General features: G+C 33.9%; 2 protein-coding genes across 2 annotated transcripts; one reads left to right on the forward strand and one right to left on the reverse strand.

Moving 5' to 3' along the window:
- Nucleotides 1-3,381: 3,381 nt before the first annotated feature.
- On the forward strand, nt 3,382-6,219 carry LOC145054990 (uridine 5'-monophosphate synthase / UMP synthase (PYRE-F) (UMPS)). The gene is made up of 6 exons (XM_079003271.1): nt 3,382-4,330; nt 4,896-4,979; nt 5,072-5,154; nt 5,298-5,385; nt 5,501-5,752; nt 5,837-6,219. Exons 1-6 carry the CDS (start codon nt 3,527-3,529, stop codon nt 5,966-5,968), a joined length of 1,443 nt encoding a protein of 480 aa, XP_078859397.1. The 5' UTR covers nt 3,382-3,526; the 3' UTR covers nt 5,969-6,219.
- A 6,266-nt stretch (nt 6,220-12,485) lies between these two features.
- LOC145050789 (mannan endo-1,4-beta-mannosidase 4-like) lies at nt 12,486-14,569 on the reverse strand. Its single transcript, XM_078998983.1, has 5 exons — nt 14,255-14,569; nt 13,860-14,057; nt 13,622-13,744; nt 13,239-13,441; nt 12,486-13,027 (listed from the first exon to the last, which is right to left on the reverse strand). Exons 1-5 carry the CDS (start codon nt 14,567-14,569, stop codon nt 12,631-12,633), a joined length of 1,236 nt encoding a protein of 411 aa, XP_078855109.1. The 3' UTR covers nt 12,486-12,630.
- Nucleotides 14,570-15,698: the final 1,129 nt, after the last annotated feature.

Raw genomic sequence — 15,698 nt, forward strand, 5'->3', positions numbered from 1 at the left:
GATGTGATTAAAGTCCATTTAATTCTGTAATGACGAGACACCCAATTCCATCATAATATAATGTTAGGAGTTGAATTCAATGTGGAAAGCTCATACTTATAAATTGGAACACATGAAGTATTCATCCCATGTATGTGTTCGGTTATGCAAGTTAGCTAGGTTAAAGTTTAACTTCTTAATAATTCCTTTGATAAATGTATGTACAAATACAAGGAAAGAAGTTACCTACGTGGTTGTGAAGTGTAGTCGCATTTCAAGAGGTTGTGGACTTGACCTTGGTATGATCATGATAGGATTAGGACACACGAATTTATGATAGTGACAAGATGTATTTTGCTAGAAATTTAATAAATTAGTATATATTTTATTTTCTGGTATTCAAAAGGGTTGATGGGTTCAGTTCTTAGAACACCCTGATTCTCGAATATTTGCAAATGTATGATACTAAGTGGAAATTCAATTGTTTCGATATTTTCATTATGTACTAGTTTGGTTTGTTTGATAAGGTTGTGTTTGTTCAAGGGTCACTAAAATGGGGGAGGATTGTTGGTGATTTTAGTGTCACTATGTCATTTTTATGTAACTGGAATTAACATGTGAGCTAAGGGGCTTCATAATTTGTATTCTAATATATCTTCGGGTTTGTGCGGAGTGCACGCATGTATAAGATCAAATTAGAAGTCGGTTTGACGATAAGTCGGGGGTTCGGGGGCAGCGCCCTTGGGTCCAGGGTTTCCAAAAGGGCAGCGCCCCTTTGGCGGGGTTTAGGGGTCGTGCCCTTAGCGGGGTCCAAGAGGCAGAGCCCCTGGCTGGCCGGATTTTACATATGAGAACATATTGGGAAATTAGGATTCTTGAGGGTGATTATGGTAAAACTAACGAAACTCGTTAGTTTTGGTAACTCTAAATCCTCATTAAAATCTGGATTACCATGACTTGCTTCCAAAGCAACTCATGAAGGCCCAACCCTAATGAAACCCTAATCTCGCTTATTATATAAACGGATCTTCCTTCTCAGAAAAAACACACGAAATTTAGCTCTCGTTTTCTTCAAACTTTCACAGAATTTTTCTAGCAATTTCGCTTACGATTTCTATGCCTAGTATCGTAAGTGTCCACTTGGATTATCCTAGGTTGAATTTCTTGCAACCCAGGCGTAGGGTATATATATCAGTTCGGAAAGTGTTCTCACGATCCAAGTTGGTATCCAGATCTCCACCACAAACCCTAAATTTTCTTACAGATCCTTTGCTTATACATTACGTCTTTTCCCACGAAGTTGTCACCGACCCCTGAAGCCAAGTAGAAGAAATTGTTTTTGAGATTGGGGGTTATGACCTGTTTTTAGGGAAGAAATAATTTTGTCTCATCACCACCTTCTGCTTGGTGAATATTTTCCTACTTCTGCATCCGGCATCGCCTTCTGTTCCTGTGCCTTTCCTATGGTCCCGACGAATGTTTCGGTCAAATTAGATCATGTTACGAAGGTGTTTAAAAATTCACTTAATGAGTTATCGGACGAGGATGCAGTTCGTGTATGACTTCTATACCTGTTAGAGAAGGGTTTCAATGGGCGATTAGCTAAAGAGTCTATTACAAAAGAGTATTTCGCTTTGTTATCCAACGTTGATGAATTCAACAAGTACAATGACATCTATTTTATAATTACTGATTAATTAAATTACCTATCGTTACTAATAGTTTTTAGAAATTAAATTGTTAACTAATTTTTTATGTGACAGATATCCACCGGGGGGGGGGGGGGGGATAATTTGGGATCAATTGTACAGACAAGTATGGTTGTTATTACTGTTTAAAAATAGTCCTTTCTACCGGTTAAACAGGAAGAAACAGTAAAACAGACTATTTCTAAACGGTAATAACAACCATATTGGTCTAATACGCACAAAAAAAAACCTTAGTGACCTAATACGGACAAACTAGAAACTTAATTACCCTCCTAAGTCATTATCCCTTTAACTTTCACTATTGCAAACATTAATTATCAGTTAACGAGTATATTAGAACTATCAACAAGTTCTTCCCAAAAATTACATTAGTTTTTTAATACATTAACTCATCAATATTAACAAAGCTTTTTCATCACATGGCTGACTCCAAAAGGAAAATCACACACATCTCTTTATGGGTGAGCATGGGCCTGTTTTGGGGTAAAATCGAGGTAAAGAGGTGTTATGGAATTTGATTCATACTTTTATGAGGACAAACACAAGCTTATACATTGTGTCTGGAGATTTTAATGTTGTGTGTAACGAGATGGGAAGAAATGATACATGATACAGTTTTTAACCAAAGGGTGGCAGACAAATTCAATGAATTTAATGATGACTGTGGTTTGTGGGAGATCCGATAGGCAGTTTTGCAAACACTCGAGTAAATAGTTAAGGTGATAAACAGAGTAAACTTGATAGGTCCTGTGCTAAAAAGCTCATGTGAATAATTAATGATTTGAAGGTTGTTGCGCTTGATAGATTTGTCTCACGTCATAAATTGATTATATTTTCACAAGAGGCTAGTGATTATGGCTTAACTCCATTTAACTTATATAATTCTTGGTTAGTTATGGAAGAGTTCGGAAATATGGTCGCATTTGTGGTCCACGGGTGAGACAAAGGACAATGGAAATAAATTTATTGTTTTAAAAAACAAGATGAAGGCTTTTAAAAAAACATACTAACGGTCCTTAAAAATGGTGCATGAAAAAGTTGGTAAGAAAAGGAGTTATTGAAACTTCTCAGTGATGCAGAAGAATTGATTGATGAATGTAGTGCTTCAACTAATCTTATAAGAGAACAAAGAAGAATTATATGTGAAATCCGGAAGCTTGAACAAATTGATATGTGCGACTCGATTCAAAAGGCGAAAATAAAATGGGGTTGCAATTCTTCTTTTATAACATTAACCCCAATGGTTTCTAGTCCGATGGTAGTGTCTTATTTTCGTCCTATTAATTTAATCGGTACTCCATAGCCACCGTAAGCTATTGTCTGGGCCTCCCCTCAGCTAGGGCCCAAAAATTATGTGATATAAGACTATAAGTTATACTGGATTAGGCCCATTTCATCTATTTATAATTTACTATTCCTGGTTTTGATAAGGTCAGCCAAGGCCCAAAACATATATAAGGAATACCGAATCGCCTTCTCAAAATAATAATCTTAAAAAATAAAAGTAAAAATAAATATGTGAGCTTAATTTGTTAATTTCTCTAAATGTTAGGATAATTGGCATTATTTTCCATAAAAATAAAAGTAAAAATATAAATATGTGAGCTTAATTTGTTAATTTCTCTAAATGTTAGGATAATTGGTATTATTTTCCATAATAACTTGAAAAAATTAGACAGGAATCCCTAACGCAACGCGGCTTTTTGAAAAGTGCAACTGCACTACTGCAGTCGATGCCGTCGATGTCATTTTTCTTATAAAGCAACCCTCCATTAACGCCGCATAACCATTAAGCACCACCAAAGCAAAGCAAACGCACATTTGCCTAAAGCAGAAATATGTCTTCTCCATCATCATCGTCAACAATGGAGTCGCTCATCCTTCAACTACACGAGATATCCGCCGTGAAATTTGGAAACTTCAAGTTGAAATCCGGCATCTTTTCACCGATATACATCGACCTCCGCCTCATCGTCTCATACCCTAAACTCCTTCGCCTCATTTCCGAAACCATTATCTCCACCCTCCCTGCTTCCGCCGCCTACGACGTCATCTGCGGCGTCCCTTACACCGCCCTCCCCATTGCCACCGTCATATCCACTTCTTCCGATGTCCCAATGCTCATGCGCCGCAAAGAAATCAAGGATTACGGTACTTCAAAAGTCATCGAGGGCGCTTTCCAACCCAATCAGATTTGTTTAGTTGTTGAAGACTTAGTCACAAGTGGAACTTCGGTTCTCGAGACGGCGGCGCCATTGCGTGCCGCCGGGCTTAAGGTTAATGACGCTGTGGTTCTGATTGACAGGGAACAGGGTGGGAGAGAAAACCTTGCGGCTAATGGGATTACGCTTCACTCAATGGTGAAGCTTACAGACATGGTTAGGGTTTTGAAGGAGAAAGGTAGGGTTTCCGAGGAGACGGAGGCTATAGTGCTTAAGTTTTTAGAAGAGAACAAGAAGGTTGCTCCGGTGGTTGCTAAGGATACTTCCGTTAAGGTCAGGATCCCGTATGACGATCGAGCTAAGTTGGCTAAGAATCCAACTGGGAAGAGATTGTTTGAAATCATGGTGAAGAAAGAAAGCAATTTGTGTTTATCTGCTGATGTATCAACTGCTTCTGAGTTGTTGGCCATTGCTGATAAGGTCAGAAATCATCCCAATTCCTTCATGTCAACATGAGATTGCAACTACATAAATTAGTTATAATGTTGATTTTTTGGCTGAAATTATATATTTTCAGATTTTATTTTAAAGATTTGTGACATTGATCTCTGACTACACTACTTTTTACACCAAAAAGTATTATAGCTTTTTTCTAACTTATTTTGATTTTCAAATATACCTGCTCTATTTTATGAAATTGTCTTGCATGTTTTTGTTAGGATAACTTTTGGAAGTTATATTATTAAACAAGTCATCTGTATATAATTTATTTTCAATTTATTGTTAAAACAATCGTTTTATTAAATTAAAATATTACATTAACATTTTACAACACAATTAAATTTTATATGAAATACTTAATACTTTAAAATATAACTACATAAGTAAATTAACTCAAAACATACAAACTAAAATTTGAATCAACTAAAATGAACTAGATATGTATAATCTTGAATGTGAAAGACCACAAATGACACATGAAAACAGATTTGTACTTGTGTTGTTGATTTTATGGGTTAAATTGTTTGTTTATTGATTTATACAGATTGGACCCGAGATCTGTATGCTAAAAACCCATGTGGACATTCTTCCTGATTTCACCCCAGATTTTGGATCAAAGCTTCGTTCAGTATGATCTCTAAACCCTAAAAAGCTCTTGAGCTTTAAATTTTGCAAGAATGCTAACTTTTGGTTTTCAAATTGATTAATTGTCTTATGAAGATTGCAGACAAACACAATTTTCTCATTTTTGAAGATCGTAAATTTGCTGACATTGGCAACACAGTAACAATGCAATATGAAGGGTAAGTTAGTCACATCCTCTAGAAATCAAAACCATAGTGTTTGTATTTTGGGTTAAATGCTAGCAATAGCAATTAGCAACATACTTATATCTCTTATCTGTGCAAAAGACGTGAATGCCCTTGTTATTTTATTTTGTTTGCAGGGGTATTTTTCGAATATTGGAATGGGCAGATATCGTGAATTGTCACATTATATCAGGTCCAGGAATTGTCGACGGCTTGAAATTAAAGGTTTGCATCTTACATTAAAAAGGCAACAAACTATTCCATTTGTCCCATCCAGGTCCCTGAACTTTCTAATCGTACGTCTTAGGTCCTTAAACTATCTAATATTTTTTCCCCACAGGGTTTGCCTCATGGAAGGGGGTTACTACTTCTTGCAGAAATGAGCTCTGCTGGAAACTTTGCCACTGGTGATTACACAGCTGCAGCAGTGAAAATAGCGGAACAACATTCCGATTTTGTGGTGGGTTTTATCTCGGTCAACCCGGCATCATGGTCAGCCTGCCCGAATCCATCTTTCATTCATGCAACCCCGGGAGTTCAGTTGGTTAAAGGAGGCGATGCTTTAGGCCAACAATACAACACCCCCAATTCTGTAACTCTTCTTCTAACAAACTAATTTTAAATTCTTACACATTATGATAATAGCAATCTGCCTACATGTTTATCTTTTTTGTAGGTAATTTGTGAAAGAGGTAGTGATATTATAATTGTGGGGCGTGGGATCATAAAGGCTGCTAATCCTGTTGATGCAGCTCGGGAATACCGAGTTCAAGGTTGGGAGGCGTATTCCAAGAGCAAGTCTGTATGAAATTGAAACCAATGTCTTTTTTTTTTAATCATGTGTTTGCTTTGTCATTAAATGTTCAATGGAGTCTATTATATTATCCTTTGGGATCTGGATCTTGGTTCTTATCTTTGAAGAATTTGAATTTAAACACATATGGATGTAAAGATGGACCTTTGAGATCCTGGTTCTTCTTCCTCTTGATTCTTATAGTTGAGGAATCAATTAGTGTGGAAGCAAAAAAAAAACATTTTTGAACCTTGATTTGGTACCCACATCGTGGTTCTTATCTTTGATTTATGTGATGTGAATTTTTAACTTGAGCATTGGTGGACAAGATTTTGGATGGTGGTGAGGGATAGTTTGCAGCATCGAAGAAGATGGTGTTTGGTGGTTGTGGTAGACCATCAACAATTGTGACTTCATAGAAGCATGAACTAGTTAGGGTTCATGAGACTTTTGAGTTAATGAAAGAGATAAAAGGGTTTTTTTGGGTTTTGTTTACCATCATTAAGGGGTAAGTAATGCAAATATATGTCATCAACATAAACCTTAAAAAGTGAGAAACAAGGCTGGACCAAAATATCTTCATGTGAAAATCATGTGCTCTCCTTTAACAAACAAATTTAGACAACGTGAGTGCCGCGGAGGTTGTGCAAAAATTGAAAAACACTGGGATGAAATTGATACAAATTGAAAAGTTGGACTAACATTGCAATATTCGATAAACCACAAGGATTTTTTCTAAATTTAGTCCAATAATAATAAAATATTGACAAAATTGCAAAAATTGTCATGTTTGTCGAAAATTATCATTTAGGTCCAAATTTTTTTGGAATAGCACCATCTGTGTAAAACTTTGATTTTGTTATGAGTGTGATCTATAATTTTTTCTTTAAAAAAAATTCATATGATGGTTTTACTATTCATTTTTTAATTTTTTTTTATTTATTTTACACTTTCCATAATTAAAAAAAACAAAAAAATAATAATAATAACAAAAAACCTAAACTAATACATCTTTAGCATTTAATATACATTAATTACTTTATTAAAATAATTAAAATGATTGGTCTAGAATCAATCATACATGCACATAATAGATAATGAAAACATTTGAACCTAACACACACACACACTCTCTCTCTCTCTCTCTCTCTCTCTATATATATATATATATATATATATATATATATATATATATATATATATACACACACACACACAGAGAATTAAGTTCAAATAAAAACAGTAAATAGTATGAGAACGTAAAAATACTATGTTTATGTTATTATTCTGTAATGAATCTACCTACTTAATAAAAGAGTAGCTACTACATGCCACTTGTCACTATATCAGCCAATTCGCCACGTAGCAGTTCATTAGCCTTCCCAAAAACTTTTTCCTGCCAAACCTAAACCTTTATTATCTTCGTTTATAATCCAATTTATTGTAATCCCGTTAAATCAGGGATGTAATTATTGGGATTTTGGTAACTTGATAATGATTATCACATAATATACGCACTGATGGTCTCTTCTCATCACTCTCAAATTTTCTATTAGAGCTGCACCTCATAGAAATCTCTAATGCCTTTACACAGATACATATATTTTTGTACTAATTTATGGTTTAAGTGTAGTTGTTCCTATTCTTAATGGCTTGCGGTTACACCCTCTGGCTTCCTTCCTATTGATTGATAGGACTAGATGGTTTGCTATTGGGAGCAGCGATTTAAGGTATGTTTTGGTTCTTAAATCCATCAGCACTTCAACATCCTCTAATAGAGTTGCCCTCCAATCAAAGTGCTTCTGCATCAATCGGGTATCTATTAATGAACCATCTATATACTAAATTAAGATCTTATGTTTTAATAGTACAAAAGTGCATGGTATAGGCTTTGTAAACTAGATTATTCTGACTTTCACACTATATGCTCAATGAAATGCCACATTAATTGCTCATTTGTATGTTTAAGTTGTGATACTTGAAAGCGCATTAGGTGTGATTCTAATTTTTATAGTGTAATATCATATTTGAGTATGCACATGTATTGTTCTGCATACCAGGAAGCCAATTATGAAGTTATAAAGTTAAAATTCTGAATTCACAGTATGACAACACCAACAATTACACCATGTATGTCAATCCTTTTTTTTTTTTTTTTGTATATAATCATTTTTTTACGTTTGAGAAGAATCTGTGTTGTAATTCATGCTTCTACATTATGCCCAGCAAATGCTCGATCTAATTTTAATGTTCTTTTTAAAGTGTATTCAAGCATTGTGCAATCTTGTGTTTTTAATGCTTGACTCTTGATTCTTCAATATGAGTTTTGGATGATGTAGGGTTATTTTTAGGTATCCTTTAGGTGTGGACTTGGATTCTTGATTCTTTGGTTTTTAATTCTTTTGATTAGTTTTATATGATCAAGTCATATGTTAGGCGACTAGACCATTAACATCTTAGAGGAGTGTTGTATTCTAAACTTTAATATCCACATGATAAAAATTTGTATTTTCTGTTAAGTTATGATTGGGATGCAGATGACACGAGATATTACTGCTTGAGGTATTATGTTTTATAATTTATACTCTCTTTGAAAAAAAATTTCTTTATTATGTAGTTTATGATATTAAACTTTTGATTTTTTTAATTAACGTGAGACAGGGGATATAAATGTATGGTTGGCAAAAATGGTTCTTTTGGATCATTAGTTCAAGTATGAAAGCAAGAACACTGATGCATAAAACTTCATTTAGGAGATTTGTCGCTTTTATTATTATTATTATTATTATTTTATGGTTTAGTAGATGATTCAATTAATGATTTAGAACATTTATATTTTCTTGACAGCATTTTAATCATGTTTTTACAATATTAAAATTTTAGTTTTTGACAGCATTCTAAAGCAGTTTTTGACAGCTTTGTAATCATCTTTTGACAACATTTTAAACCAATTTTGACAGCATTTTAAGCATTTTTTTATGTTCAGAATTTTAAACCAGTGTTCCGATGTCCCAATGCTCATTACTTTTTTCATTAATTCACAAATATAAATTGTGTGATATATATTGAAAAAGTAATTTCACATATTTATATGAATCAAAGATTATAATTTTACATAAATAAAAATTAATAAATATATTAATTATTAATTTATTTAATTTAACAAGACTTTTTCCTATAAACATTTCATTATTTTTGTAACCGTGATTCCCACGGGTTATAACCTAGTTTTGTATATATGTATTGTTGAAGTAATTCTAATATAAATATTAACTTTAGATTAGTCATATATTCATTACAATGTTATTATTATATTATAAACTTATGTATGTGCATTTTTGTAGTAAATTCTAATTTTAATTTTAACCTTTGACTATTCATTTATTCTTTGCTGAATAATGACATAAAGTGATCAATACAAAATTTATTGCAGAATAATAACATAAAAAAGTGTTTTTATGTTCTCACATTATTTACTGTTTTTATTTGAACTGTCCTCTCTCTCTCTCTCTCTCTCTCTCTATATATATATATATATATATATATATATATATATATATATATATATATATATATATATATATATATATATATATATATCCATCGATGGAAATCGTCGCCGGAGAATCAAAACGCCACCACACCAGAACTTGGAAAATGAGTTTTAGAGTGGCGACATCGTCACTTTCCTTCTCTTGCTAGTCTCCTGTGTTTGTATGTGTTTGTAGAAGACGAAGGGCCGATGAGGTTAAGATGAAGGACAATGTAGAAACCCTTCGTCGGAGTTCAGATCTAGCTCACCAACATCTTCCTCAGCAAACCTTAGCTTGCCACCGGCTTCATTTCTCTCATTCTCCGTCATTTTTAACGCCAACACGCCACCAACACCATCTTCACATCACCTTCTTAGGAGAACATATCTAAACTGAGAACAACAATGGACATAGAACTTGGAGCTACGGTTTGCAAACCCAAAATCGGTGAAGGCGAGAGTGAGATAGCGACGAAAGTTTAGGGTTTTTGACGGATCTTAACGGTGGAAACGAAGTGGTTCAAATCTACGTCGTTGGATATTCAAATCTACGTCTCCTGAGGTGGTTTGAATTGTCTGGCAAAAAAAAGTCTCCGGTAACTAGGGTGGGTTGGTAAGCAGCATAGTCCGGTAGACGACGTTGGTCGGGCAAGCAGCGCGGTCCGGCAAACGACACTGGTCTGACAAGTGGTGGTGGTTTGACAGAAGGTGGTGATCCGACAACAATGGAGAGAGAGAGAGAGAGAGAGTATGTGTGTGTGTTTCTAAAGGCATGTGGTTGGGATAGAGTTATTACGGATGAGGTTGTATTTTTTTTGCTTAATTTTAAATAAAAAATAATAAAATTACGAAGTAAATAGAAAAAGAAATTTATAAGGGAAAACCAGTGATTTGAAAAAAAATCAAAACAAATTGGATCAAACTCTTAATAAAATTAAAATTTTGGACCGGTGGTGGTGCTAGTCCAAAACTTTTTGGACAAAAATAATAATTTTTAACATACCATAGTGACAATTTTTGCAATTTTATCTAAAATATTCACTAATTAACTTTTAGGGATAACGACCGAAATAACAAATATTCTTAATTACATATAACAATTCAACCAAGTTTTTGATAAAATGTCAAAATGAGCACAAGGCTAAGAACTTGGCTAGTTCCTTATAAATTATGCGATAAGGTATTCAATTCTGATATAACAAAAAAACCATAAAGAAACGAAAATAGATTTTAATTATAAAACCGTCCTTATTATTTTGTGTTTTACGTAATATTCTAAGAATTTGTTAATAATGGATGGACATGATACAATTAATGATGAGTTTTATGATAAACAAAGTATTTAAAACATTAAGAAAAGATAGACCAAAGCTAAGAAAGCACATAAAACCCCCACACTTATTTTACTATATTAATAGAAAAAAAGGAAATGCATCCATTTTCCCACTTTGTCCAACAATACTGAGTTGAATTTACCCTCGGTACAACATTATTAATAGGCTGCAACCAGTGACGAGTCTAGAACGTAAATACACGTGGTTGGTTCACTATTTAATTAAAACCAATATAAAAAAAAATCAAAAAATACTAGTTGCGGTTCTAGGTCGAGTCGTATAAGCAATTTTTTTTTTGTTTTTTTTACAATTCTACCGGATGAAGTCTTATATTTTAATATATCTTCATAATCGTATCATTACTAATACTTTTTAAAACACATTTTTTCAATATATGACACAAAACTATCACTTAAAATTTTATCATTCTTTTTGTTGTGTACATAGGTCTTTACAAACTGTGCTGAAAACCTTTTTGCAAATATGTTCCTCTAAGAACCGGTAGAACCGACAGTTCGGTTCTTATTTTCAACCAAGTTTGGTTCCGACCGGGCGGTTCCGATGCTTATCCTTACTCTTAGATTCATATGATAAAAATTTCATAAATGGTCATTCCATAGGATCAACTGAACTTAAATCAACTATCATATGCTTATGTTGCTCATTATCTTAATCTACTATTTTTCATCTACCTTTTTTAAAAAACTTGAACAATAACATTCTTGATTCTAATTTTTTAAACAAAGGACAATTGACAAATCACAATAAAAAATATTGTATATGTTTTGTTGCAAAGTATCAAACTAAATAAATAAATAAATAAAATTGATTTCAAAGAAATAAAAAAACTAGTATCAGTTGCAAAGATAATCTAAATATCTAATTATGTTAAAATATCAAAAATAAATACCACTGTATCAATTTTCAAACATTTTATCAAAGTATCAAACAAATTCAAATTACATAAATTACTTAATTATAAACCATTAATTTCTTATTTCAAACCATGTATCAAAATATCAAACACAATGGAAATTAACGCCCCGAGTTTAACAAAAGAAAAGAAGAGAAGAGAAAAGAAAGTCATGAGAGAAAAGAATAAAAGAAGAGAAAAGAAAGGAAAACAAAATTTTCTTTCGTGTTCCAGAGTTGGAGAGATGCGGAAGGAAAATGAATCATTTTGTTCTTTCTTTCCAAATCCTCCCAAATCGAAGCTTGTGGGTTGTGACAGAATTAGATTATTGGAACCGCTACCATGGTCGGTGGCGGAAGGGATGATCGTCGGCCGCCGGCTTGTAACAGTTTCAAAGGCCGTCGGAAGTGATTGCTTGATCGGCGTCTGTTGGTTTGTTGGTTGTTGCCTACTTGCGTCTGTGACTTGCATAGGAATGAACAAACTCTTGGTTTTTTATTTAATTATTTTTCCTTTTTTTTTTTTTTAATTTTAAATGCATTAGGCCAAGAAAATTCAATTTTGGGCTAACGAATAAGTGAAATATAAAATGAGTGGCATTTCCGTTCTTATTACTTATTAGTTAGGTCATTAAAAAGAATTAGGGTAGGTCACAAACCATTATTATATATAATTAATAATAAAAAGTTTAAAATTAGGTAGGTCAAGTGACCTACCAAGCTTAACTGGACTCGCCCCTGGCTGCAACTATTTTGTTTCATGCAAAATGGTTGCTAGCTCTATCTTTATTTTCATTTCACTATTTAAACTTCACATTTTCTAAAGGTAAGTAACGCGGCAGAGAGAAATATCATTTTATCTCGAAAGGGATAATTATTTGTTCAGGAACCCAACATAATTATTTTTCAACAGCAACGGGAGAGAACTGTAGGTTGGTTGAAGAGTCGAGTGATGAAATTCTTTGAGACTGTATGGCAATTATTGCAGCAGTGGAAGGGTTTTGGTCAAAGAAAACTTGGTACCCGTCACCCCAGTTATCCATTCCTTCCGCCATGACTTGCCAAAAAGTTGTACCTGAACACGACCCCCGGTTTCTTGCACTTTCATAGGCCGTGTTGAATATCCCACCAAAGTACTCATCCCTTGCTTCTACGGTGTAACCTGAAGACCAAGAGGACTTGCCAAATTCTGCAATCAGTAAAGGTTTTCTCAAGATGGAATCACAATCCTCAATATGTGCATTAATCCATTTTTCAACAAATTTAGCTCGAGCTTCATCGCTAGCTCCCGGAACCCTAAGTCAAAAATCGAAATACCCACATATGTTATTCAATAAAATTAAATAACATAAAAGATTGTTTTAGTTATAAATAAGAAACATGCATTTCATGAAACATTTTTAGGATGCTAACTACGTTCGGGTGTTGGCTAGCGTGACATGCAAAGTATATATACGAACAAAAGCATTGTGATGGAGTTTATATGTCGGTATAGACTCGATCATACCATTGGTCGGGATACAGATGGATTGTAGCAAAATCCACATTGTTGACGCCGTTGTTTGTAATGAAGTCGGTCCCTACTTCATAGCCCGGATTGTTTTGCTTCTTTTCAGGCATTGATTCCCCATAAAACCCTTCAAGTCCGATTTCGAGAAGATGGTTCTTATCAATGGACTTTATTTCAGCTGCCATTTCTACTATCCATTCCTGCACAAAGAAGAGATACCGATGGTTATAGGTTATGCACCATATAGTTTAATAAAAAACCAGTTTCCTCTATGTACTCCTATCATTTGAAAGTAAAAGATTTCCTTCTTTCTAGATAATTGATTCGGGCATTTTCTCATATGAACAACTTAACTGTGAGAAAACAGAGAAAACAAGAACCTGTAGAAATTTCCCTGATAGATCAGACTGGCAGCGGGGTTCGTTCATTAGCTCCCATGCAAAGATGGTGGAATCATCCTTGTAGTCAACCCCGGTGATTGAGTTGCGTCTCGTAAGAATGGTCTGTAGCAAAACAGTATTTGCAACATGCTCAAATTTTTTGACAAAATGCACATACAGCTGTTGTAGAAAATTTTTGTGATATAATGGAAACATTGTTTCCCAAACATATGTATACCTTCAAATGATTCTTATAATATCCTTTAACTACAACGTTAGTAAAGAAATCATCATCACTATTCAAGTATTGTCCCCCATGATCCCTTGCCCACTGAACATATTGTTTTTTACCTCCAAAATCATCCCAGTTATTAACCAAGCTGAGAATCAAGTGAATCCCATACTTTTTCGCTTCTGATATCACAAAATCCAATCCCTGGAATGAAAATGTGTGGATGGTTATCACAAGTAACATAAAACAGAGGTGTTAAAGTGTTTGTGATCTTGATTATTACTAACTTTTATTTCAATATGTCCGTGTCGATTTGTCGTATGGTTGATAAGATATTACTTTTTAATGTTTACAGATCATGTTGAATAAAAAATAGAGGCTAAAATAATAGATAAAGTTACCTTAAACATGTCCTCATTGTAAAAACCGGGAGAGGTTTGCAGGGGTTTGTTGCCACCATCACTAAAAGCCCATGTCCTAACCAGGTTCATTCCTATCTTGGAAGATTCTTGAAATGCATCTGTGACCTTCACCCTTGTAGATGGATCAGAAGCCATACACATTAACCAGTAGGCGTTAAAGCCATTAAAATACAACGGCTTTCCATTAACCATGAAATGATGTGTCCTTGTCTCCACAAAACTATCATTAATGGTTGACAGGTGGCATTTACCCTTGCAATCTCCTTTTAGAACTGCATTTCCTTTTCCTGGCATGGTTAACAAATCGCTAATCTTTAATAGTGGATATATGAAATAGGAAAGTTAGTAACCAATGTTTAGAGTAATGGATGGAAAGTAGTGTGTTTTCTCTTGTCTGCTTAGCTCGTCGAGAATTTATATCGCATGTCTTGTTACCAATCTAGTTGGAAGTGGGGACATCATCATATTTATTCTGTAACTTAACGATACATATGCATCATCATTCATAAGGAATGACAAGCGACTTTGCGATGCCCATGCACGGTGCCATACTTTTGGTTGTAAGACACACAAACATTTGTTACTCCAAATGAAAAAGCAAAAGAAAAAATGATACTGCTTTTTCAAATACTGTTGCAGGTATGTTATGTTTGGATACTAGATCCTTGTGCATAATCTGCCATTAAAAGATTAGCTTTTAGTCGAGTTCCAAACATAAAAAATATGTTGACCAAACGAATTGTATTTAGAGATTCGAAGATGGTACTAGATTCTTTTCAAATACTATAATATTTTGTTCCTCCATACATTAGAGACCACATGTGCTTGAAAAATAAATATATAAAAATAAAAAACAAAAAGCCCAAAATAAACGCACAAGTCGTTGCTTGTGCATGAAAAACTAGGTACATTTTGATTATTTATTTATTTATTTCTCCACTCTTCCAAACCATTTTGTCGTTTTTTCGGGTTCCTTTTTTCATACGTTGAAATCTAGGATGTGACTTTCTTACGTTAACGCATCACCATTCATGGGGCATTTGGTTTCCTTATTTGACTTTTTAACGTCATATAGCAAATATATATTAAATTTTATGTTGAATTTTCCTGTTGATAGTTTTTATCACGTGTATTCTCCAAATGGAATTTGTATCAAAGTAGATGTTATGTATGTTGCACACATCACTTTTGCATGTGAATTTATATTGATGATGTCATGTTTTGTTTTCATGTAGTTAATGTAATAACAAGTGGTTGAGTAGCATGACATATAGCAAGTGGATGTATTGTAATCTAAACATAACTCGCTTTGCTTGTGTACGAGGTGTTCTCTGTTATAATAAAACATCCGATAGATGTTTGGGGTTCCAAAACCTATCATAATAGGCAATGTAACTGCTTAGAAGGAAATTCGATAGATCTT

The sequence above is a fragment of the Lactuca serriola genome, chromosome 5 (genome assembly GCF_051521515.1).
Source record: "Lactuca serriola cultivar US96UC23 chromosome 5, Lser_US96UC23_V15, whole genome shotgun sequence".
NCBI lineage: Eukaryota > Viridiplantae > Streptophyta > Magnoliopsida > Asterales > Asteraceae > Lactuca > Lactuca serriola.